Source organism: Oncorhynchus clarkii, chromosome 14 (genome assembly GCF_045791955.1).
Source record: "Oncorhynchus clarkii lewisi isolate Uvic-CL-2024 chromosome 14, UVic_Ocla_1.0, whole genome shotgun sequence".
Classification (NCBI taxonomy): Eukaryota; Metazoa; Chordata; class Actinopteri; order Salmoniformes; family Salmonidae; genus Oncorhynchus; species Oncorhynchus clarkii.
In genome coordinates, this window is record NC_092160.1 from 6,211,310 (window position 1) to 6,238,231 (window position 26,922).

At 42.6% G+C, this 26,922-nt stretch overlaps 1 protein-coding gene across 2 annotated transcripts; it reads left to right on the forward strand.

The window, feature by feature from the left end:
* Nucleotides 1-1,615: 1,615 nt before the first annotated feature.
* LOC139366182 (serine/threonine-protein phosphatase 2A 55 kDa regulatory subunit B gamma isoform) lies at nt 1,616-26,838 on the forward strand. Of its 2 annotated transcripts, XM_071103367.1 has the most exons (10): nt 1,616-2,144; nt 5,704-5,864; nt 9,201-9,298; nt 9,491-9,656; nt 10,081-10,193; nt 14,442-14,619; nt 16,496-16,660; nt 17,537-17,706; nt 24,689-24,780; nt 24,945-26,838. In XM_071103367.1, the coding sequence occupies exons 2-10, from the start codon at nt 5,783-5,785 to the stop codon at nt 25,222-25,224; spliced, it is 1,344 nt and encodes a 447-aa protein (XP_070959468.1). In that variant the 5' UTR covers nt 1,616-2,144; nt 5,704-5,782; the 3' UTR covers nt 25,225-26,838. The 2 variants fall into 2 exon arrangements, with proteins under 2 accessions (XP_070959468.1, XP_070959469.1); XM_071103368.1 differs by lacking the exon at nt 5,704-5,864 and having other exon boundaries at nt 1,954-2,144; nt 24,945-26,506.
* Nucleotides 26,839-26,922: the final 84 nt, after the last annotated feature.

Here is a 26,922-nt window from a genome sequence, read left to right on the forward strand (position 1 = left end):
CATCAAAACTATGAAATAACACATATGGAATAATGTAGTAACCAAAAAAGTGTCAAACAAATCAAAATATATTTTATATTTGAGATGCTTTAAAGAAAACACCCTTTGCCTTGATGGCAGCTTTGCACACTCTTGAAATTATTTCAACCAGCTTTCCCTGGAATGCTTTTCCAACCTTTTTGAAGGAGTTCCCACATATGCTGAGCACTTGTTTTTTAAAAATAAAGAAAAATCCATGAATGAGTAGGTGTCTCCAAACTTTTGACTGGTATTGTATGTGTGTGTGTATGTTTGAGATGATAGATTATATTTTTAGGGATATGTTGAGGATGTTTAAGTGGGATGGCAAGACTATACGGTAGTGGGTTAACGCAAGATAATAGTTTCATGGGATTTGTAGGGAGCTGTGGGCGGTATTGGTTGTGGGGGTTGTAGCTGTGTTTATTGGTTGTGAAAGCTGATGAATGGGGGTTAGAGCTGATAAACAGGCCTTATATTCTCCACTGGGGATTAAAACCTGATGGCAGTCGTCCAGAAGCAGAGATGGCACCAACTGTCTCTGGCACTTTCATGCTCTCTGCCCCCTCCTCCTCTTGTCTTTCGCCCTACATCCCCATCTCACTCCCCATTTCCTCTCCTTGATCCCCATCTCTGTCTCTCACACCCCAATGAAAAAAATATATATATTGCAAGATTCTTGTTTGTAATATTGATGCATTTTGACTTGGGATCTAACTATAATGCCATGTTTTCATTGATGTTGCTTGTTAAATTTTCCAGATAACTATTCCGTTGCCTCTCCCCTGCCCAAGGTTCCATTCCATCACAATCTCCAATTAGGAGTAAAATTACCCCCCCTCTTGTCTTTCACCCTCCATCCTCATCTCACTCCCTCTTTCTTCTCCTCGATCCCCATTTCTGTCTCACACCCCAATGAAAAATATTGTCTTTTGCAAGATTTATGTGTGTTTTAGTTTGTAATATTGTGTGTGTTTGTTCATGGAAAATAGTGTAGTCAAGGCTCCAGGTGAATCCTCCAGTCACTGTTATGCTTCACTTCTGCCGTATTTCATTCACTGCTAGCTGAACTGGTACACCATACCTTCCTCTTTTCTCCTCTCTCTTCCTCCATCCCCCTCTTTTCCCCTCTGCCTCTCTCTCTCTTTCTCTCTCTCTCTCTCTCTCTCTCTCTCTCTCTCTCTCTCTCTCTCTCATCCATCCCCCACTATCTATTTTTCATCCTCTCTCTGTCTCTGTCTCTCTCTCTCCCTCTTGTCTCTAATCACCTGCAGTCAGTGGTCATGCATATCGCAGCTCGTCTCTGATTGGCTGAGCTGGTAGGAGTCTATTCTGATGTGTCACACACGTACCACAACAGCAGGATAGAACCTCCCTCTCTCCCTCCCTCCCTCCCTCCCTCTCTCTCTCTCTCTCTCTTTCTCTCTTTCTACCTCTCTTTCTCCTGCACACACACACACTCTCACACTCACACATACGCCAAAGCTGACACTGCAGCAGAAAAACAGGCCGGCAGGATTTCTCCCCGGCTGTAGCGTAGCGTCAGAGAGGGACTCTATTGGCTGAGAGAGAGAAGGACGGTCTTCGTGGTTGCTCTGTCGAGGAGTACCCGACCAGAGGCAACGGGCTGTGTGTGTGTGTGTGTTAATGTGTTAGGTCCGTGTGTGTGTGAGCACCGCAGCAGGAGCAGCAGCACTGCAGATGCTGACTGAGTCCGGGGCTCGGCTCAACGCCTCATTCTCCCCTCCCCCCTTGGAGCATCGACGTGGAAAAGAGGATCCATCGCTCTCAACCTCTGTGTGTGTGTGTCAGTGAACGTGTGTGTGTGTGTCAGTGAACGTGTGTGTGGGTGTCAGTGTAAAAGCAGAGCTGGTCTGTCATCCACTGCTCTGCCAGCGTATCCGTGTCGTCGGCCCTCTCCCTGTCCCAGAATGCTTCGCTCTGCGCTCCTGTGCTGAGGCGGCGTTGGGCAGTATGGGCGCTGCGCTGGCCGGGACCCCCCCCACGGATCTAAGCTGCCCCCCCGGGACGGGCGCACACCGCACCACTGCTGATGGGCGAGGACACTGACACCACCCGAACGCTCAACCACGGCTTCCTCCGAGACCACAACTATGTGACTGAAGGTAATTGCATTTTTTATTTTTTTTATTTATTTATTAAATTAGGCAAGTCAGTTAAGAACAAATTCTTATTTACAATGACGGCCTACCGGGGAACAGTGGGTTAACTGCCTTGTTCAGGTGCAGAACGACATATTTTTACCATGTCAGCTCAGAGATTCGATCCATTAACCTTTCGGTTACTGGCCCAACGCTCTAAGCACTAGGTTACCTGCCGTCCCAGGTAAGAGAGAGGGGAAGGGTTCAGTACGCGCGTGTATGTGTATGTATGCGTGTGATCTAAATGTTGTATGTTTTGTGTGTGTGTCTGTTTTACGACTGTTTATGTAAGTTTATGTGTGTGTGAGAGAATTATTTCTTTTTTGTTATTATAGGATGGATCTCTAATCTTTTATAAGAGGATTTATGATATTTCATACAAGTGAATGTCACTTATAGTTACTATAGTAGACCTAAACAGGGCCTGGAGCACTTCTCTCTCTGCTCTTTTCTTTTGTACTAATCTCTTTAAAATACAATATTTTCCCTCTATTCTCTCCTCCCTCTCTCCTGTCATCCCTCTCCATCCTTCAGCTCGGCTCTCTCCTTTATTTATCGTTCTCTCTCTCTCTCTCTCTCTCTCTCTCTCTCTCTCTCTCTCTCTCTCTCTCTCTCTCTCTTTCTCTCTCTCTCTCTCTATCTCTCTCTCTATCTCTCTCTCTCACTCTCTCTCTCTCGTCCCTCTGTGGCTGTGTCAGTATGTGATACTGTTCAAGGCCACACCTTTACCATCAGAGCTCTGAGTCTGTCTATGTGTGTGTGTACAGTATGTGTGTGTGCAGGTTGGTGACTATTTGTATCTGTGCATTGTACATAGAGTACATGCATATCTGCAAGTGACTCATTTGTTTTTTTGGTCAAAAATCAAAGCACACCAGACGTTTTTACTGAAATCTAACATTATTGTATTACATGCATCCAAGTCCCCTCTGACACATTTAGCTCTAAACCCCCACGCCCTCTCTCTCTCTCTCTCTCTCTCTCTCTCTCTCTCTCTCTCTCTCTCTCTCTCTCTCTCTCTTTCTCTCTTTCTCTCTTTCTCTCTCTCTCTCTCTCTCTCTCTCCCTCTCTCTCTCTCTCTCGGTCTGTCTCTCTCTCTCTCTCTCTCTCTCTCTCTTGCTCTCTCTGTCTCTCTTTCTCTCTCTCTCTTTCTCTCTCTCTCTCTCTCTCTCTCTCTCTCTCTCTCGTTGTTGTTGAGTGTGCGTGGGCGCGCGGGCACCTGACCGTCGAGTGACGTGCGTCAGAACAGAGGAGGAAGTTGTCTGTGTTTCATCATGGTATCAGAGTTCAGGATTAATCTTCCAATATCCCTCTGTACTCCTGTTAATCTGAACTATACACTGCTAATCTGGCGGGAACACTGGGCTGTTTTCACACAGCAACATTGTTCAGCAGCATGACTCTGAGAGGCAGAGATTATAATTCCAGACTGTTAAGGGGTCGTGAGCCTTGCATGTCCCCGTCTAGATAATCCCATTACATCCTGCGTTTCTTTCTGTTGCTTATATAATTTCGTTTACACAGGACTGTGTGTGTGTTAGTGTGTATGAATGAACAATGTCTCATACAGGAGTGTGTGTAATACTACTGCTTCTGAAATACTTATTTCTCTGTGTGTGAATGGATACTGAATACGGTACCTTGTCTTTAACGAGGGTGTGTGTGGAACGTGTTTTCCATTGAATGCACTCTGTCTTCCATACATCATCCATCCATCACCATGGAAACTGAACAGGAAGATAAACACGGTGGGTTTGGAGTGGCCTTGGGTGATTGACAGGTTAGCCCCGCCCTCTAATAATAGCCAAATTAATTAATCAAATCACAGCCAGTCACTGATTATTCACAGAGAATCGCTGATGAGCAGAAATACAGGCCTACGTGACTCCTATCCAGACAAAGAGGTGTAATGTATTAGCGGGACCATTCACCTAGTCCTCAAGCATACATCATAGTATTTGCGTACTATGATGGTAATATGGTATGTCTCTGAAAATCTTCAAGAGAAGAGAGTTTAATATATTATGACGTATTATATATTATGGCGTTTTAGTATCTTTGGAGTGTAGAAATGAGTGTAGAAACACAGGAATAAACAGATCCCGTAGTCCCAGGAGGATTAGGATGTTGAATGTCCCGGTATACAATATGCTTCAGCATCATCCCCCTCCTCATCCACCCGACTCCATCTCTCCACTTCCCCCGGTCTTCCTCCCATCTCACCCTCTTTCGTCTATCCCTCCACCCCCTCTCTATTCTTCTCCTAACGTTACTCATTACATAGGCTCGTGATGAACAATTAACAGAACTATATTCGTCCCTATTCAATAACTTTTTGTCTGTGTCTGTGTTTATGTGCGTGTGTGCGTGCGTGTTTGCGTGCGTGTGTGTGTGTGTGTGCAGGGCTCTACATTTTTATTGTAGTAGTGTTTGTGTTTTTCTGTCTGTCACTGTATATACAGTATGTGTTTGTGTGTATGTCTATCTTTTAGTGTGTGTGTTTGCTGTACGTGTGTGTGTATGTATGTGTGCACACACAGCAGTGTATCTGTAGCAATGTCAGGATCGAGGCCTCTCCAGTCTCCAGGGGTTTTCTGCCCTAGGCGCAAAGAGGGGAGGATATTTCACCCCCTCACACTTTCCCCCTGTCCCACTATCCCTCTCCCCCTCCTCCTGCCCTATAGTTTTTTTCTCTCCCTGTACAGCACTCTCCTCTCCTCTCCTCTCCTTTCCTTTCCTCTCCTCTCCTCTCCTCTCCTCTCCTCTCCTCTCCTCTCCTCTCCTCTCCTCTCCTCTCCTGTCCTGTCCTGTCCTCTCCTGTCCTGTCCTCTCATGTCCTCTCCTCTCCTCTCCTCTCCTCTCCTGTCCTGTCCTGTCCTGTCCTCTCATGTCCTCTCCTCTCCTCTCCTGTCCTGTCCTGTCCTGTCCTCTCATGTCCTGTCCTGTCCTCTCCTGTCCTGTCCTCTCATGTCCTCTCCTCTCCTCTCCTCTCCTCTCCTCTCCTCTCCTCTCCTCTCCTCTCCTCTCCTCTCCTCTCCTGTCCTCTCCTCTCCTGTCCTCTCCTCTCCTCTCCTCTCCTCTCCTCTCCTCTCCTCTCCTCTCCTCTCCTCTCCTCTCCTGTCCTGTCCTGCCCTGTCCTATCCTGTCCTCTCCTCTCTTCTTCTGTCCATTGGCTGTGGGTGCCAGGACAGTGGCGGTAGGATGGTGAAAAAGACATGTTAATGATAATAAAATCACCAATGATCACAAAACCATGACAACGTGCTTGATTTGTTTGAATCAGTCACTACAGTACTAACAATGTCACCATTACTTTCATAGTAGTGCAGATGAAGGAAAGTAGACACTTTAGACATTTGAGATGCACCACAAGTCAACCTCCCTCCCTCCCTCCCTCCCTCCCTCCCTCCCTCCCTCCCTCCCTCCCTCCCTCCCTCCCTCCCTCCCTCCCTCCCTCCCTTTGTAATCCCTTTGGATGGTTCTGATGCAGTGTAATGGAGACCCTACTGCCCCCCTCTTGCAGGGCTGCTCGTGGCTTTTGCCTGAAGAGCCCCGCCCCACCAGGCCCCGCCTCCTCCCCTCTCCCGGACTCCTCCCCCAGGATGTTGAACCCCATCCAGGTCCTGTGCTCCGACATCACTTCCCTCTCCCTGGAGCCCGAGCCGTTTGCCTCTTACACTGAAGGTGTGTTTATACTGTATACCGTATAAATGAATGACCAATGAATCACTTATTCAGATACATCGAGACCCAGAGCACTGTGTGTGTGTGCGTGCTTGTGTGAGTAAGTCTATATGTCCGTCTGTGTGTGTCTTTGTGTGAGTGCGTTTACGAGGGACTGTCTATTTGTCCATCTGTGTGAATATATGTGGGACTGTTTGTGTCGAGTGTGTGACTGTGTGTCTGTCTCTGTGTGCATCTGTCTCTGTGAGTGTATGTATCTCAGCGTGTGTGTGTGTGTGTGTGTGTGTGTGCGTGCGTGCGTGTCATTGATTTCCTGAAATAGAGTTTGACCAGACGAACTCCAGTCCCACAGAGGACGTGTCTTTTCCTACACTCATTATCGCTGGAGTCAGTGCTGTAGGGCAGAGGACTGTCCCTGCACACACCTATCCATCCATTCCTCATGGGGATATTAGACAATAGACAGTATATGATGGATTATGAGATGCGTATCTATGGATAATATGGATTCGGTATAGATACGGTATAGTTTTGACATAGAATCTAATCCTTGACATGTATAGGGGCTATATGAGTATATACTGTAGATATATGACATATCAGAGCTCTCCTCTCTCTCTCTCGTGCTAATAGATCGTTTCCATAACCAAGCATCTCACTCTTTATTTTGGAGGGTGATGGAGTGCATGTGGACAGACACGTACAAACACACAGCCCCGCCCACACACACATGTCCCCTGCTGGGTGTCGGGTTTGGTATTATTAGTTTGACCATGCTGTTAAGAGAGTGGTATTGGCAGTAATGTTTACCCAGACCAGAGATTGCTATAATTGGAACAGTAGGACGCCCCATCCTCCCCTCGTTCCCCCCCCCCTAAAAACGGACTACCTACCCTCCTTATCGACCCTTCAGCACTTTGTGTCCATGTTGGTGTGTGAGTCACAGTGTGTGCATTTGTGCTTATGTGTTGTTGTGTGAAAAGTATCTCATGATTTGTTTCTGGGGGCTGAGATTAGTGTGTGAAGGACACGTGTGTGCTTATGTGTTACTTTTGTGAAGGACATGTCCATTAGAGTGCGCGTTTGGATGTAACAGAGGAGGCTGGTGGGAGGAGCTTCACCACCGTTCCAATCATTCCAGCCATTACAATGACCCTGTCCTCCGACACCTCTTCCCACCAGCCCCCACTGGTATGTCTGTGTGTGTACGGGGACAATGCGTGCTTGTGTATGTGCTCAGAGTGTAGTTAGGCGACGAGTCGGTCAGCACGGCCACTGTACCAGTGTTCTGGATCTCTGGGTCGGTGGGTCCTGATGGTAATTGAATGGGAGACCAGGCCTGCTATGACACCACAGGACACATCCACTCAGCTTCCCACTGCGCCACAGAGCTGTGATATGGACTCTGCACGGGGAGGGAATCTCTGCTTGGACCAACAGTGCTGCTGCGGTGCACTTCCGTAGGGTCGGTGATGTGTGTCGCAGTGGTGAGAGAGAGAGAAAGTGCTCCATACTCCATCTAGCTACTGTATGTCTGCTCTCTGGCGATGCCTAGACGAGCTCGATGTGCGTGTGCTTGGAGAAACTGCGTGTGTGCGCGCGTGCGCGTGCCTTGATGTGTGTGCTCTGAGATATATGGGTGTGAGACCTACTGCGCATGTTCTGTGAGGTCTGGGTGTCCTGTGCGTTGTGTGTGTTTGTGTGTGTGTGTGTGTGTGTGTGTGTGTGGCGGCCCGTGCAGTGAGTTGCTGCGACGGGGCTCCAGATTTAATTTGGGCTGTTTGTGGGCTAGGTACGGCAGGCCCATTATGTCCCCCAGATTGATGATTCCTGCTTCCCCTGCTACTGTCTTCCTCTCCTACCGGGCTGCTGCTGCTAGAGCCAGAACACTTCAGCCTGTTGCCATGGCAACCCCATGCACGAGCAAACCCCCCCCCCCCCAAACCCCCACTCCTCCAGTCCTACACTCCCCTGTGCGCACACACACAAACACGCACGCACATTGCCTGACAAACAGTGGAGCAGAGAGAGAGAGGGAGCGAGCGAGAGAGACAGAGAGAGAGAGAGACAGAGAGAGAGAGGGAGGGAGCGAGAGAGACAGAGAGAGAGAGAGCGAGACAGAGAGAGGGAGAGACAGCGAGAGAGAGAGAGAGCGAGCGAGAGAGAGAGACAGAGAGAGAGGGAGGGAGCGAGAGAGAGAGACAGAGAGAGAGAGACAGAGAGAGAGAGGGAGGGAGCGAGAGAGACAGAGAGACAGAGAGAGAGAGAGCGAGAGAGAGAGACAGAGGGAGACAGAGAGAGAGAGGGAGGGAGCGAGAGAGATAGAGAGAGAGGGAGGAAGCGAGAGAGACACAGAGAGAGAGGGAGGGAGCGAGAGAGACAGAGAGAGACAGAGAGAGACAGAGAGAGAGAGACAGAGAGAGATAATTATTTTCATAACAGCAGTTCTGTTATTATTATCAGTACTGTGATTTATAGACACTTTACTAATGGTGAATGGTTTATACACCGTTTATAAGCAGACCTCCTAATTCAAAAAAATGACCTAAATCAATAGAACCAGTTAGGCTGTGTGCACCCTCAGTGGGGTCGGCTCCATCCGGATGCATCCATTTTTTTAGGGGAAATGGAACGCGAGCCTGTGACGCGACTTCCGCTTCTGGGCGTTAACAAGGCGACACTCCGTCTTAACTCCTCCTCCACATCCACTGGATTGGTTGAACAGTGTAGAAGACAACCTCTACCGACAGTTTTCTTTTCTTTCTCTCGTCAGGCCATTCAAACTGAATCAGGCTTTCCACTAACTGTGAATACCACTGTAATCTAATGTCCGATTGAATCAGTCAGCGGTAAGTAAGAGATGCTTTCTGACAGGAAGGTCCCTGTCTGCTACAGCAGGCCTTCTCAGACTGGCCTGTAGTGTCTCTGAAAGACACTGGGACGGTTAGTGGAGTTCGGAGGGTTAGGAGAGTTCACGTAGCAACATTCGCTGTTCACTGTTCAGTTTGTAGCTGGGCATCAGTGTTGTCGACAGTATGTCAGAAGCAAGCTTGGATAATAACACCTGTGTCTGATGTGAGATTGTCTGTGTGTGGGTGTGTATTTGTGTGTGGGTGGGTTTAGTTCAATTTTCATTTTTATTAATTTATGTCGCTACTTGCTGCACTGTTGGATGATGCTGCTTTACAGTGCCAGCTGATAATGAACAATTCATTATGGTGAATGTTTATCTTCGTTCCGTTTGCTTATAGCTACTCTTTCTCTCCCTTCTCCATTCTCTCTCCCTCCCATCTCTCCCCATCTCTTTCTCCCTCTCTCTCTCGTTCCCGTCTGCAGCTGATATCATCTCCACTGTAGAGTTCAACCACACTGGAGAACTCCTGGCCACAGGGGATAAGGGGGGGCGAGTGGTCATCTTCCAGAGGGAACCTGAGGTAGGTGCACACACACATACAGCCACCCACGCAGACCTGGCACTGGGTGTGTTCATTCGGGGTTCGGGTCAGTTTTAAGCAACTTTGTGAAATAACTACAGTTCAGATTGAATTGACTCCAGCACTACGCTACACACACGTGTGTGTGTGTGTTGGATCTAACTCTCTCTTTCTCTCTCTGTCTCGCTGCAGTGTAAGACAGAGCCGTACTCCCAGGGAGAGTATAATGTCTACAGCACATTCCAGAGCCACGAGCCGGAGTTTGATTACCTTAAGAGTCTGGAGATCGAGGAGAAGATCAACAAGATACGATGGCTGCCTCAGCAGAACGCCGCCCACTTCCTCCTTTCCACCAATGGTGAGGGACCTCTGCCTTAGCACCAGGAAGCTATTAGAATGTTAGTGTAACAGCATGGCAATATCATCCATACATTGTCAATGTAATTCCCATATGACCTGCTTCATACACTGGTAGAGGGTCATAGTCTACATTGAATCCGCCTATCCCTCTAGCTTTTTAACTGACTACAGATGAGATGATTTGAAACATGTAATAGTTGATTGCCGTGTCTGTCTCTCAGATGAGATGGTTTGAGGCATATGATTGGTGAATTATCCTGTGTCAGACAAGGCTGTTTGAGGCATATGCTAGGTTCATTGTGCTGTCGGTCCCTCAGATAAGACGTCTGAGGCATATGATTGGCTGATTGCCCTGTCTGTCTCTTAGATAAGGCTATTGAAGTTGTAAGATTGGTGTATTGTGCTGTCTGTCTGTCTATCAGATAAGACCATTAAGCTATGGAAGGTGAGTGAGCGGGACAAGAGGCCTGAAGGCTACAACCTGAAGGATGAGGAGGGCAGGATAAAGGACCTCTCCACTGTCACCTCACTACAGGTAGACTCATCTTATTTATCTATCCATCTATCTATCTATCTATCTATCTATCTATCTATCTATCTATCTATCTATCTATCTATCTATCTATCTATCTATCTATCTATCCATCCATCCATCCATCCATCCATCCATCCATCCATCCATCCATCCATCCAGCCATCCATCCATCCATCCATCCATCCATCCATCCATCCATCCATCCGTCTATCCGTCTGTCTGTCTATCTATCTATCTATCTATCTATCTATCTATCTATCTATCTATCTATCTATCTATCTATCTATCTATCTATCTATCTATCTATCTATCTTATCGTTATCATGTCACCATGGACCTTTCTTTCTTTCTTTCTTTCTTTCTTTCTTTCTTTCTTTCTTTCTTTCTTTCTCTTCACGTTGTATCTACAGTGCCTTGCAAAAATATTCACCCCGTTGGTGTTTTTCCTATTTTGTTGCATTACAACCTGTAATTTAAATAGATTTTTATTTTTATTTCATGTAATGGACATACACAAAATAGTCCAAATTGGTGAAGTAAAATGAACAAATGTACTTGTTTCAAAAAAATAAAATACAAATATTTAAACGGAAAAGTGGTAAGTGCATATCTATTCACCCCCTTTCCTATGAAGCCCCTAAATAAGATCTGGTGCAACCAATTACCTTCAGAAGTCACATAATTAGTTAAATGAAGTCCACCTGTGTGCAATCTAAGTGTCACATGATCTAAGTATGTACAGTGAGGGAAAAAAGTATTTGATCCCTTGCTGATTTTGTACGTTTGCCCACTGACAAAGAAATTATCAGTCTATAATTTTAATGGTAGGTTTATTTGAATAATGAAAGACAGAATAACAACAACAAAATCCAGAAAAATCCATGTAAAAAAAGTTATAAATTGATTTCCATTTAATGAGGGAAATAAATATTTAACCCCTCTCAATCCGAAAGATTTCTGGCTAGCAGGTGTCTTTTATACAGGTAACGAGCTGAGATTAGGAGCACACTCTTAAAGGGAGTGCTCCTAATCTCAGCTTGTTACCTGTATAAAAGTCACCTGTCTACAGAAGCAATCAATCAATCAGATTCCAAACTCTCCACCATGGCCAAGACCAAAGAGCTCTCCAAGGATGTCAGGGACAAGATTGTAGACCTACACAAGGCTGGAATGGGCTACAAGACCATCGCCAAGCAGCTTGGTGAGAAGGTGACAACAGTTGGTGCGATTATTCGCAAATGGAAGGAACACAAAATAACTGTCAATCTCCCTTGGCCTGGGGCTCCATGCAAGATCTCACCTTGTGGAGTTGCATTGATCATGAGAACGGTGAGGAATCAGCCCAGAACTACACGGGACAATATTGTCAATGATCTCAAGGCAGCTGGGACAATAGTCGCCAAGAAAACATTTGGTAACACACTACGCCGTGAAGGACTGAAATCCCGCAGCGCCCGCAAGGTCCACCTGCTCAAGAAAGCACATATACATGCCCGTCTGAAGTTTGCCAATGAACATCTGAATGATTCAGAGGACAACTGGGTGAAAGTGTTGTGGTCAGATGAGACCAAAATGGAGCTCTTTGGCATCAACTCAACTCGCTGTGTTTGGAGGAGGAGGAATGCTGCCTATGACCCCAAGAACACCATCCCTACCGTCAAACAAGGAAGTGGAAACATTATGCTTTGGGGGTGTTTTTCTGCTAAGGGGACAGGACAACTTCACCGCATCAAAGGGACGATGGACGGGGCCATGTACCGTCAAATCTTGGGTGAGAACCTCCTTCCCTCAGCCAGAGCATTGAAAATGGGTCATGGATGGGTATTCCAGCATGGCAATGACCCAAAACACACGGCCAAGCCAACAAAGGAGTGGCTTAAGAAGAAGCACATTAAGGTCCTGGAGTGGCCTAGTCTTCAGACCTTAATCCCATAGAAAATTTGTGGAGGGGGCTGAAAGTTCGAGTTGCCAAACGTCAGCCTCGAAACCTTAATGACTTGGAGAAGATCTGCAAAGAGGAGTGGGACAAAATCCCTCCTGAGATGTGTGCAAACCTGGGGGCCAACTACAAGAAATGTCTGACCTCTGTGATTGCCAACAAGGGTTTTGCCACCAAGTAATAAGTCATGTTTTGAATAGGGGTGAAATACTTATTTCCCACATTAAAATGAAAATCAATTTATAACATTTTTGACATTAGTTTTTCTGGATGTTGTTGTTGTTATTCTGTCTCTCACTGTTCAAATAAACCTACCATTAAAATGATAGACTGATAATTTCTTTGTCAGTGAGCAAATACTTTTTTCCCTCACTGTATACACCTGTTCTGAAAGGCCCCAGAGTTTGCAACACCGCTAAGCAAGGATCACTATGAAGACCAAGCTCTCCAAACAGATCAGGGACAAAGTTGTGGAGAAGGACAGATTAGGGTCGGGTTAAAAAAAAATATCTGAAACTTCCCACAGAGCCCCATTAAATACATTATTAAAAGATGGAAAGAATATGGCACCGCAACAAACCTGCCAAGAGAGGGCCTCCCACCAAAACTCACAGACCAGGCAAAGAGGGCATTAATCAGAGGCAACAAAGAGACCAAAGACTACCCAGAAGGAGTTGCAAAGCTCCACAGCGGAGATTGGAGTATCTGTCCATAGGACCACTTTAAGCCGCACACTCCACAGAGCTGGGTTTTACAGAAGAGTGTCCAGAAAAAAAGGCATGTGGGAGACTCTCCAAAAGGCATGTGGGAGACTCTCCAAACATATGGAAGAAGGTACTCTGGTCAGATGAGACTAAAATGTAGCTTTTTGGCCATAAAGGAAAACGCTATGTCTGGCGCGAACCCAACAACTCTCATCACCCTGAGAACACCATCCATGATGCTGCCACCACCATGCTGTGTGGATGTTTTTCATCGTCAGGGACTGGGAAACTGGTCAGAATTGAAGGAATGATGGATGGCGCTAAATACAGGGAAAATCTTGAGGGAAACCTGTTTCCAGAGATTTGAGACTGGGACGAAGGGTCACCTTTCAGCAGGACAATGACCCTAAGCATACTGCTAAAGCAACACTGAAAGTGGTTTAAGGGGAAACATTTAAATGTCTTGGAATGGCCTAGTCAAAACTCAGACCTCAATCCAATTGAGAATCTGTGGTATGACTTAAAGATTGCTGTACACCAGCAGAACCCATCCAACTTGAAGGAGCTGGAGCAGTTTTGCCTTGAAGAATGGGTAAAAATCCCAGTGGCTAGATGTGCCAAGCTTATAAAGACATACCCCAAGAGACTTGCAGCTGTAATTGCTGCAAAAGGTAGCTCTACAAACTATTGACTGGGAGATTGAATAGTTATGCATGCTCAGGCGTTCTATATTTTGTATCTTCAAAGTGGTAGACTTGTTGTGTAAATCAAATGATTCACCCCCCCAAAATCTATTTTAATTCCCGGTTGTAAGGCAACAAAATAGGAAAAAGGCCAAGGGGGTGAATACTTTCGCAAGCCACTGTATGTTCTGTATCTATGTTATGTCTGTGTTACATGCACACACACATACACACACAAACACAGACATGTATGCACACACACACACTCACTCACACACGCACGCGTTCTAGGTTGGACAGCATAAGTAGGTCAGTGGTGTGTTTATAAAAGTGGGTCATTGGCACAAGGTTTATGTATGTTTGTCTGCTTGGCAACAGTAAATACTGCCAGCTGTTATGGCCAGAGAAAATAACAGACTATCGTTTTCTCCACAAGTGATAATATTACATTTTTACAGGTATTCCTAATGGTTATATCTCTGTGGTTTTCCATTTGTGCTCTCTTTAAAGATACAATTATTTCAAAGCTCCCATTTTGGACAAATCTTGATTCTATGAATGTAAAACCTTATTTGATCTCATAATTTGAGTCTACTCACCACATAGTACATTTCTCTGTGTTTTCAGACTGTATCTTCTGTGTTGTGTTTTCTGACTGTATCTTCTGTGTTTTGTTTTCAGGCTGTATCTTCTGTGTTGTGTTTTCAGGCTGTATCTTCTGTGTTGTGTTTTCTGACTGTATCTTCTGTTTTGTGTTTTCAGACTGTATCTTCTGTGTTGTGTTTTCTGACTGTATCTTCTGTGCTGTGTTTTCAGACTGTATCTTCTGTGTTGTGTTTTCAGACTGTATCTTCTGTGTTGTGTTTTCAGACTGAATCTTCTGTGTTGTGTTTTCTGACTGTATCTTCTGTGCTCTGTCTAGGTGCCGGTGTTGAAGCCTATGGATCTGATGGTGGAGGTGAGTCCTCGGCGTGTGTTTGCCAACGCCCACACCTACCACGTCAACTCCATCTCCGTCAACTCCGACCACGAGACCTACATGTCAGCTGACGACCTGAGGATCAACCTCTGGCATCTGGGCATCACTGACCGCAGCTTCAGTATCCTTTAGATCAGACAATTGGTCAAAAAACACACACACACACACACACACACACACACACACACACACAGATTCCAACCGAACACACACAGTGATGTGGGGGAGGGGAACGGTTGCCGAGGAGTGAAAATGCAGCTTAATGAATTATTAAAACTGTTCCATGAATATTTCACTCCTTTTCTGGATTATAGTGCGGCTGAATAGAACACACACACACACACTCCTCGCCCCAGACAGGATTTGCGTTGGTACAATTCAGATACATTTGAGATTATCCTCCCACTACCTCTAGAGGTGTGTATGTGTTTAATAGTATATACATTGATATCAGTGTGTTTACGCATATCATTTTGAATATGTACTGCATGTACAGTACCAGTCTAAAGTTTTAGAACACCTACTCATTCAAGGGTTTTTCTTTATTCTTACTCTTTTCTACATTGTAGAATAATAGTGAAGACATCAAAACTATGAAATAACACATAAGGAATCATGTAGTAACCAAAGAACATGTTAAACAAATCAAAATATATTTTAGATGTTAAATTCTTCAAAGTAACCACCATTTGCCTTGATGACATCTTTGCACACTCTTGGCATTCTCTCAACCACCTTCACCTGGAATGCTTTTCCAACAACAGTCTTGAAGGAGTTCCCACATATGCTGAGCACTTGTTGGCTGCTTTTCCTTCACTCTGCAGTCTAACTCATCCCAAACCATCTCATTTGGGTTGAGGTCGGGTGATTGTGGAGGCCAGGTCATCTGATGCAGCACTCCGTCACTCTTTTTCTTGGTCAAGTAGCCCTTACACAGTCTGGAGGTGTGTTGGGTCATTGTCCTGTTGATAAACAAATTATAGTCCCACTAAGCGCAAACCAGATGGGATGGCATATCGGCGTATCGCTGCAGAATGCTGTGTAGCCATGCTGGTTAAGTGTGCCTTGATGTTTTTTACGACTGCACTTGAAGAAACTTGAAGAAAGTTCTTGAAATTTTCCGGATTGATTGACCTTCATGTCTTAAAGTAATGATGGACTGTCGTTTCTCTTTGCTTATTTGAGCTGTTCTTGCCATAATATGAACTTGGTCTTGTACCAAATAGGGCTATCTTCTGTATACCACCCCTACCTTGTCACAGCACAACAGATTGGCTCAAAAAAAAATCTGCAAATGAACTTTTAACAAGGCAGACCTGTTAATTGCAGGTGACTACCTCATTCCAGGTGACTACCTCATGAAGCTGGTTGAGAGAATGCCAAGAGTGTGCAAAGCTTTCATCAAGGCAAAGGCTGGCTACATTGAAGAATCTCAAATATAAAATATATTTAGATTTGTTGAACAATTTTTTGGTTACTTTATGATTCCATATGTGATATTTGTAGAAAAAAGTTGAAAAAAAAAAAAAAAAAAAAAACCTTGAATGATGTGTCCAAACTTTTGACGGGTACTGTATGTGTACTATGTTTTTAATCAAACACAAACACACAAAATCAAATTAGTATGTATGCTGTATTATATTGTATATTATAAACTGGGTGTTTCGAGCCCTGAATGCTGATTGGCTGACAGCCGTGGTATATCAGAACATATACCACGGGTATGACAAATCATTTATTTTACAGCTCTAAGTTGGTAGCCAGTTTATAATAGCAATAAGGCACCTTGGGGTTTTGTGGTATACGGCTAATATACCACGGCTAAGGGCCTGTATCCAGGCGAGCCACATTGCGGCATGCATAAGAACAGCCCTTAGCCGTGGTATATTGGCCATATACCACACCCCCTCATGCCTTATTGCTTAATTGTTTAATTATTATCACAATGTGTGTGTATACAGTACTCTCTGCTGTAGTCCTGAGCCCCTGTGCCCCAGACATTGTGGACATTAAGCCAGTGAACATGGAGGATCTGACAGAGGTGATAACAGCAGCAGAGTTCCACCCTCACCACTGTAACCTGTTGGTCTATAGCAGCAGTAAGGGAACTCTACGGCTCTGTGACATGAGAGAGGCCGCACTGTGTGACAAACACTCCAAACGTGAGTACTCACACACACAGACATAGACATACAGACATGGCCTACCATCAGACACACACACACACATTTTGTTTTTCTATCCTTGTGGGGACCTAAAATTGATTTCCATTCAAAATTAACTCTAACCCTAGCCCTAAACCTAACCACTAACCACTTACCCTAATTCTAACCCTAATTGTAACCCTAAACCTAACCCCTAAGCTTAAAATAGACGTTGACCTCATGGGAACATGGGAAATGTCCCCACTAGGGACAACAAGGATAGTGAATTATTTTACTATCCTTGTTGGGGCTTTTAGGTCCCCACAAAGATAGAAGAACCAACCAACACACACACACACACACACACACACACACACACACACACACACACACACACACACACACACACACACACACACACACACACACACACACACACACACACACACACACACACACACACTTCAACTACTTTATTTGAATCCACCAATCAAATTTACATTAAAAAAGGATCCAAACATTTAAAAGAATGTATGTAGTTCTGTCCTTGAGCTGTTAATGTTCTGTATTATGTCATGTTTCATGTTTTGTGTGGACCCCAGGAAGAGTACCTGCTGCTTTTGCAACAGCTAATGGGGATCCTAATAAAATACTGTACATTAAAAAAAGGTCTCGGTATGCAATGCACTCAAGAGTACAGAAAGCACCTCTTTCTCCAAACAGCTAGGCTGCCCACGACAGCTGTAACAGAGCCCTACCTAGCCAACTGCTTCGCCTTAGTTTTTGGCAGACCCGCAATCTGGAGGCCGCACGCACGCCTGCCCGCACGCACACGCACACACTACCCCCACCTCTACCCCCAAACACTCACCCCCCTCTCCTCTCCTCCTCTAGTGTTTGAGGAGCCAGAGGACCCCAGTAACCGCTCCTTCTTCTCGGAAATCATCTCGTCTGTATCGGACGTGAAGTTCAGCCACAGCGGGCGCTACCTGCTGACCAGAGACTACCTCACCGCCAAGGTGTGGGACCTCAACATGGAGAACAAGCCCCTGGAGATATATCAAGTGAGGAGCCCAACTTCACTATCAGCACAGAGACAATGACAGTATAGTATTACTATCACAGAAACAATATACTATTACTATCACAGAGATATAGACAGTATACTATTACTATCACAGAGACAGTATAATATTACTATCACAGAGACATAGACAGTATACTATTACTATCACAGAGAGAGTATACTATTACTATCACAGAGACAGTATACTATTACTATCACAGAGACAGTATACTATTACTATCACAGAGACAGAGACAGTATACTATTACTATCACAGAGACAGTATACTATTACTATCACAGAGACAGTATAATATTACTATCACAGAGACATAGACAGTATACTATTACTATCACAGAGATATAGACAGTATACTCTTACTATCACAGAGACAGTATGCTATTACTATCACAGAGATATAGACAGTATACTATTACTATCACAGAGATATAGACAGTATACTATTACTATCACAGAGACAGTATAATATTACTATCACAGAGACATAGACAGTATACTATTACTATCACAGAGAGCGTATACTATTACTATCACAGAGACAGTATACTATTACTATCACAGAGACAGTATACTATTACTATCACAGAGACAGAGACAGTATACTATTACTATCACAGAGACAGTATACTATTACTATCACAGAGACAGTATAATATTACTATCACAGAGACAGAGACAGTATACTATTACTATCACAGAGACAGTATACTATTACTATCACAGAGACAGTATAATATTACTATCACAGAGACATAGACAGTATACTATTACTATCACAGAGACAGTATACTATTACTATCACAGAGACAGTATACTATTACTATCACAGAGACATAGACAGTACACTATTACTATCACAGAGACAGTATACTATTACTATCACAGAGACATAGACAGTATACTATTACTATCACAGAGACAGTATAATATTACTATCACAGAGATATAGACAGTATACTCTTACTATCACAGAGACAGTATGCTATTACTATCACAGAGATATAGACAGTATACTATTACTATCACAGAGACATAGACAGTATACTATTACTATCACAGAGACAGTATACTATTACTATCACAGAGACATAGACAGTATACTATTACTATCACAGAGACAGTATGCTATTACTATCACAGAGATATAGACAGTATACTATTACTATCACAGAGACATAGACAGTATACTATTACTATCACAGAGACAGTATAATATTACTATCACAGAGACATAGACAGTATAATATTACTATCAGAGAGACAGTATACTATTACTATCACAGAGATATAGACAGTATGCTATTACTATCACAGAGATATAGACAGTATACTATTACTATCACAGAGACAGTATGCTATTACTATCACAGAGACATAGACAGTATACTATTACTATCACAGAGACATAGACAGTATACTATTACTATCAGAGACAGTATGCTATTACTATCACAGAGACAGTATAGTATTACTATCACAGAGATAAAGACAGTATACTATTACTATCACAGAGACATATGCAGAATACTATTACTATCACATAGACAGTATAATATTACTATCACAGAGACATAGACAGTATAATATTACTATCAGAAACAGTATACTATTACTATCACAGAGACATAGATAGTATACTATTACTATCACAGAGACAGTATGCTATTACTATCACAGAGACATAGACAGTATACTATTACTATCACAGAGACATAGACAGTATACTATTACTATCAGAGACAGTATGCTATTACTATCACAGAGACAGTATAGTATTACTATCACAGAGATATAGACAGTATACTATTACTATCACAGAGACATATGCAGTATACTATTACTATCACATAGACAGTATAATATTACTATCACAGAGACATAGACAGTATACTATTTCTATCAGAGACAGTATGCTATTACTATCACAGCGACAGTATAGTATTACTATCACAGAGATATAGACAGTATACTATTACTATCACAGAGACAGTATAGTATTACTATCACAGAGATATAGACAGTATACTATTACTATCACAGAGACATAGACAGTATACTATTACTATCACAGAGACAGTAAAATATTACTATCACAGAGACATAGACAGTATACTATTACTATCACAGAGACAGTATAATATTACTATCACAGAGATATAGACAGTATACTATTACTATCACAGAGACAGTATACTATTACTAGCACAGAGACATAGACAGTATACTATTACTATCACAGAGACAGTATAATATTACTATCACAGAGACATAGACAGTATACTATTACTATCACAGAGACAGTATAATATTACTATCACAGAGATATAGACAGTACACTATTACTATCACAGAGACAGTATAATATTACTATCACAGAGACATAGACAGTATACTATTACTATCACAGGGACAGTATAATATTACTATCACAGAGATATAGACAGTACACTATTACTATCACAGAGACAGTATAATATTACTATCACAGAGACATAGACAGTATACTATTACTATCACAGAGACAGTATAATATTACTATCACAGAGATATAGACAGTATACTATTACTATCACAGGGACAGTATAATATTACGATCACAGAGATATAGACAGTATACTATTACTATCACAGAGACCGTATACTATTACTATCACAGAGACAGTATAGTATTACTATCACAGAGACAGTATGCTATTACACTATTACTATCACAGAGACAGTATGCTATTACACTATTACTATCACAGAGACAGTATACTATTACTATCACAGAGACCGTATACTATTACTATCACAGAGACAGTATAGTATTACTATCACAGAGACAGTATAATATTACTATCACAGAGACATAGACAGTATACTATTACTATCACAGAGACATAGACAGTATACTATTACTATCACAGAGACATAGACAGTATACTATTACTATCACAGAGACAGTATAATATTACTATCACAGAGACATAGACAGTATACTATTACTATCACAGAGACAGTATACTATTACTATCACAGAGACATAGACAGTATACTATTACTATCACAGAGACAGTATGCTATTACTATCACAGAGATATAGACAGTATACTATTACTATCACAGAGACATAGACAGTATACTATTACTATCACAGAGACAGTATAATATTACTATCACAGAGACATAGACAGTATAATATCACTATCAGAGAGACAGTATACTATTACTATCACAGAGATATAGACAGTATGCTATTACTATCACAGAGATATAGACAGTATACTATTACTATCACAGAGACAGTATGCTATTACTATCACAGAGACATAGACAGTATACTATTACTATCACAGAGACATAGACAGTATACTATTACTATCAGAGACAGTATGCTATTACTATCACAGAGACAGTATAGTATTACTATCACAGAGATAAAGACAGTATACTATTACTATCACAGAGACATATGCAGAATACTATTACTATCACATAGACAGTATAATATTACTATCACAGAGACATAGACAGTATAATATTACTATCAGAAACAGTATACTATTACTATCACAGAGACATAGATAGTATACTATTACTATCACAGAGACAGTATGCTATTACTATCACAGAGACATAGACAGTATACTATTACTATCACAGAGACATAGACAGTATACTATTACTATCAGAGACAGTATGCTATTACTATCACAGAGACAGTATAGTATTACTATCACAGAGATATAGACAGTATACTATTACTATCACAGAGACATATGCAGTATACTATTACTATCACATAGACAGTATAATATTACTATCACAGAGACATAGACAGTATACTATTACTATCAGAGACAGTATGCTATTACTATCACAGCGACAGTATAGTATTACTATCACAGAGATATAGACAGTATACTATTACTATCACAGAGACAGTATAGTATTACTATCACAGAGATATAGACAGTATACTATTACTATCACAGAGACATAGACAGTATACTATTACTATCACAGAGACAGTAAAATATTACTATCACAGAGACATAGACAGTATACTATTACTATCACAGAGACAGTATAATATTACTATCACAGAGATATAGACAGTATACTATTACTATCACAGAGACAGTATACTATTACTAGCACAGAGACATAGACAGTATACTATTACTATCACAGAGACAGTATAATATTACTATCACAGAGACATAGACAGTATACTATTACTATCACAGAGACAGTATAATATTACTATCACAGAGATATAGACAGTACACTATTACTATCACAGAGACAGTATAATATTACTATCACAGAGACATAGACAGTATACTATTACTATCACAGGGACAGTATAATATTACTATCACAGAGATATAGACAGTACACTATTACTATCACAGAGACAGTATAATATTACTATCACAGAGACATAGACAGTATACTATTACTATCACAGAGACAGTATAATATTACTATCACAGAGATATAGACAGTATACTATTACTATCACAGGGACAGTATAATATTACGATCACAGAGATATAGACAGTATACTATTACTATCACAGAGACCGTATACTATTACTATCACAGAGACAGTATAGTATTACTATCACAGAGACAGTATGCTATTACACTATTACTATCACAGAGACAGTATGCTATTACACTATTACTATCACAGAGACAGTATACTATTACTATCACAGAGACCGTATACTATTACTATCACAGAGACAGTATAGTATTACTATCACAGAGACAGTATGCTATTACACTATTCCTATCACAGAGACAGTATGCTATTACACTATTACTATCACAGAGACAGTATACTATTACTATCACAGAGACCGTATACTATTACTATCACAGAGACAGTATAGTATTACTATCACAGAGACAGTATAATATTACTATCACAGAGACATAGACAGTATACTATTACTATCACAGAGACATAGACAATATACTATTACTATCACAGAGACATAGACAGTATACTATTACTATCACAGAGACAGTATAATATTACTATCACAGAGACATAGACAGTATACTATTACTATCACAGGGACAGTATAATATTACTATCACAGAGATAGACAGTACACTATTACTATCACAGAGACAGTATACTATTACTATCACAGAGACCGTGTACTATTACTATCAGAGAGACAGTATAGTATTACTATCACAGAGATATAGACAGAATACTATTACTATCACAGAGACAGTATAGTATTACTATCACAGAGATATAGACAGTATACTATTACTATCAGCACAGATACATTAACCTAACGTAGCAGGCGTAAAATAAACGGCTGAAACTAGATCCCCTACATACTAGTCTTGACGAGAAGACCAAAAACTGAGCCTGAGGGGGAGGTTCTTTTCTGACCTGTTCAACCAATCAAGTAAATGTGGAGGAGGAGTTAAGATGGAGTGCCGCCTTGTTAACGTCCAAAAGCAGAAATCACGTCACAGGCTCTCTTTCCAGAGACGTAGACAGTGTGTGTGTGTACTGTTACTATTAGCATATACAGTAAAGCTATGCGAGTGCATTGTGCGAAGCAGACGTGGGTCAAATATGTATTGACATATTATTAGGAGTGTGGAAACTGTCGAATAAGCCACGCATTGATGTCTGTCGGGGAGATCTGTCTGAAAATGGAATTGGATGTTTTCGGAAGCTCAAGTTGCTGGGCTCTCATATGCATGTGTTTCGCATGTGTGTGTAGCGTGTGCTACACATGTTTAGCCTCTGGGCCTGCATGTCAATGCCTCTATACATACATAGGGTCTACTACCACTCACGTTGCTGATTAGCAACTTCATTGAGGAAAAGTTGTACTTACTATGACTGTGATATGTGGTTGTCTCGCCTAGTTCCCTTAAGATGAATGCACTAGCTGTAGGTCAACCTGAATAAGAGTGTCTACTAAATGACTAACATTGGAAATACACTGTGTATGTAACATCTGTACATGTTGTGTATGATACACGTGTTCCTGTATGTTCAGTGTGTGTTTAGCATGATTAAGGAAATAATGAGTGCACATGATACGTGTGTAGTGTGTCTATAGGTGTGGGCGTGTTGTGTGCCCGCGTAGTGTGTGTGTGCGTGCGGGTGAGGCATGCTCTGCTGTGCAGTCAGGAGTGGGTGGTTAAGATGTGCTGGTGCTATTTATAGCCAGGAGCTCCACTCATAAACTGCACTGGGAGAGGAGGAGGGGGGGGGGTACCTTACTGAGACCTTCCCATATCTGCAATGCAGCAAGGAGACAGAGAGAGAGGTGGGAGATGGGTGGGAATGAGGGACTCTCAAACCCTGTATTTCCTAATTTGGCTGTGTTTGCTCAGGTATTCCCTCCATTGAAATTAATTGGGAAAGGGAGGGGAGGGAGAGAGAATGAGGGGGAGACAAAAATTCTAAAAGGTCCAAAAGGAAAGAAATGGGGGAGTGGAGAGGGGTGGGTTGTCAGGGGAGAGAACAGGCAATGTTCACTTTAACACAACATATTTTCATCGGTCAGCGAGAACGGTATGGAAACAAACATGTCAATATGGTTTGATTTACAACCAAACTGTGACCATGGTTTGGTCGTAGAGGGATTGACCATGAATTGACCATTGACCCTATGCAGAGAATCCATTAAGCTTAGTATGTATAAAGATATCGTTGTACATTTCAGGCCCTTGCATCACCATGCACAGAGAGACAGAGAGAGACAGAGAGAGAGTGTGTGTGTCCGTGTCCCCTAAATGGATTCGATTACAACGTGGTTCAGTAGTTCTCCACATTCTCAGAATGAATATCCTGTGTTAACATTAGTTGACAGAGCTATGTCTGTGTGAGTACTATGCCGTGGATTCTGTGTCCGGTCTGTGTGTGTGTGTCTGTGTTGGCTGTGAGCCGTGTGTTGATTAAATCTTGGCGTGTGTTCCTGCAGGTGCATGATTACCTCCGCAGCAAGCTGTGCTCCCTTTATGAGAACGACTGCATCTTCGACAAGTTTGAGTGTGCCTGGAACGGCTCAGACAGGTAGGCGAAGAGTGTGTGTGTGTGTGTTTTTATGTTTGTTGCCCTTGCCGTTTTTACTACCCCTTTAATTGTTCAGGGAGTGAATGTGTGTGCACTTTGTGTTCAGAGTGCATGAGGGCAGAATTGGGCTTCTAGAGTCTTTTCTATCCGTCCCCCTCTCCCAGTGTGATCATGACGGGGGCCTACAACAACTTCTTCCGGATGTTTGACCGGAATACCAAACGCGACGTGACCCTGGAGGCGTCCAGGGAGAGCAGTAAGCCCCGGGCCGTTCTCAAGCCTCGCCGCGTCTGCCAGGGTGGGAAACGTCGCAAGGATGACATCAGCGTGGACAGCCTGGACTTCACCAAGAAGATCCTGCACACGGCCTGGCACCCTACGGAGAACATCATCGCCATCGCTGCCACCAACAACCTGTACATCTTCCAGGACAAATTCAACTAGGAGATGCACGGCCGAGAGAGGGAAAGCGCAGGAGGCTGGAGACAGACACACACACACTCCAGACGACAGGGCGATACTGTGGAGACACACTCCAGAGTGCTCAGTCCCTGCCTCCCACACTTCCAACTAATGAAGTCCCCCCCCCCCCCCCTGAAATACTGGATGGACCCACCTCGCCCTAGGGCCAAACAGGGGGAGCTGAATTACCCAATAAGAATGATGTTGGTTTATGGTTTCTCTTAGTCTTAATCATGGATGTGTTGACCTCTGGATTGTGGCTGATCTGATTGTGTTTGTTTCGCTATTGGTCGTTTTTTCATTCCGAGGAATTGACCTCTCGACAGGAGGAGCTTTTACATGTTGTCTGTCTTTTTCTGTTCATCTGCCTCATCCTCTTCTTCTCTCCATCTGTTTCTGTACGTTTGTGCTCAGTTCAACCCCCCAGTCCCTCTCCTACACTCTTAGAAAAAAGGATTGGTTCCATGTAGAACCCTCTGTGGAAATGGTTCTGCACAAAAGCCAAAATGGCTATACCCGGAACCAAAAAAAAGGTTATTCAAAGGATTGTCCTATGGGGACAGCCAAAGAACCATTTCAGGTTCTAGAGTGTTTCTAAGAGTGTAGTCGGATTTGATCCTTGACGTTGGTGTAAAAAACCCTTTGTGGTTCCTGGTGGTGACTATCGTGGAAACAGAACGTTTGCATAACGTTGGCTGGATGTTTCAAGTTTTATTATAGTTTTTCACAGTTAAAAATCACCAATTCACATATTTTTGTAAATTCTCGTTAATGATGGTGGTAATATGGATGGTGATGATAATGACCGTTATTGGTATACGTATAACAGTGACATGTCACAGTTGGACTTGGGTTCCACTAGGCTGTCTGTCACAGGTTGGTGACATTTACTCCTTACGTTTCTGTTGATTGTGGACACTGCTGGGGATCTCGGCGGTGTCGTGTGCCACTTTGCAATGAAACCCAATCAATAAAGCAAAAACAAAGTCCAACAATCAAGCAAAAAAAAAAAATAATATGCTGCATGATGAACAAAAATGATGTGTTTATATACATTTACTGGCTGCCTTTCTAATCATAAACAGGCTGTAAAAAGGCTTCTGGAGCTCTGCCTCTACACAGCACTAGTTACCATAAACAACAACGAGCTCCTTTTGTTTGTGTTTACAAGACACAAAAAAAGCATGTTTAACAGTGTTCGGGTTTTTACGGTGTACATTTGAAATGAAGCCGAAATAAAAATCAGTTAAAAATTAAAAAGAAACTGAACCAGAGGAATTGGGATTGTTTTATCAGCGTTGTTATCTAGAGGCTGATCGGTTTGTTTCGTATCAATATGTCCCAGAGCCAATCATCTGTAATGATGATGCTGTCCATGACAATGTGAGAGAGAGATTGCACTCTTCTCTCCAGCAATTGCATTTATATATTTTTGGAAACATCACTTGTGTTTGATTCCATGTCCCGCTGCCCTGGCATTGATTCACATCTTTTTTTTTTGTTCACGTATTTTCAAGAAGAGAAAATCAAATGAACAATTATAAATATGTTAATATGCCCCCCCCCCCGAATAAAGATTTCAACAAAATTGCATCCTATGAGTTAGGGTTAGGCTGTGGTGTGTCTGTTAAACGTCTGTCACTGCAGCCAAATCAATTCTAATATGACCACTATTCAAAT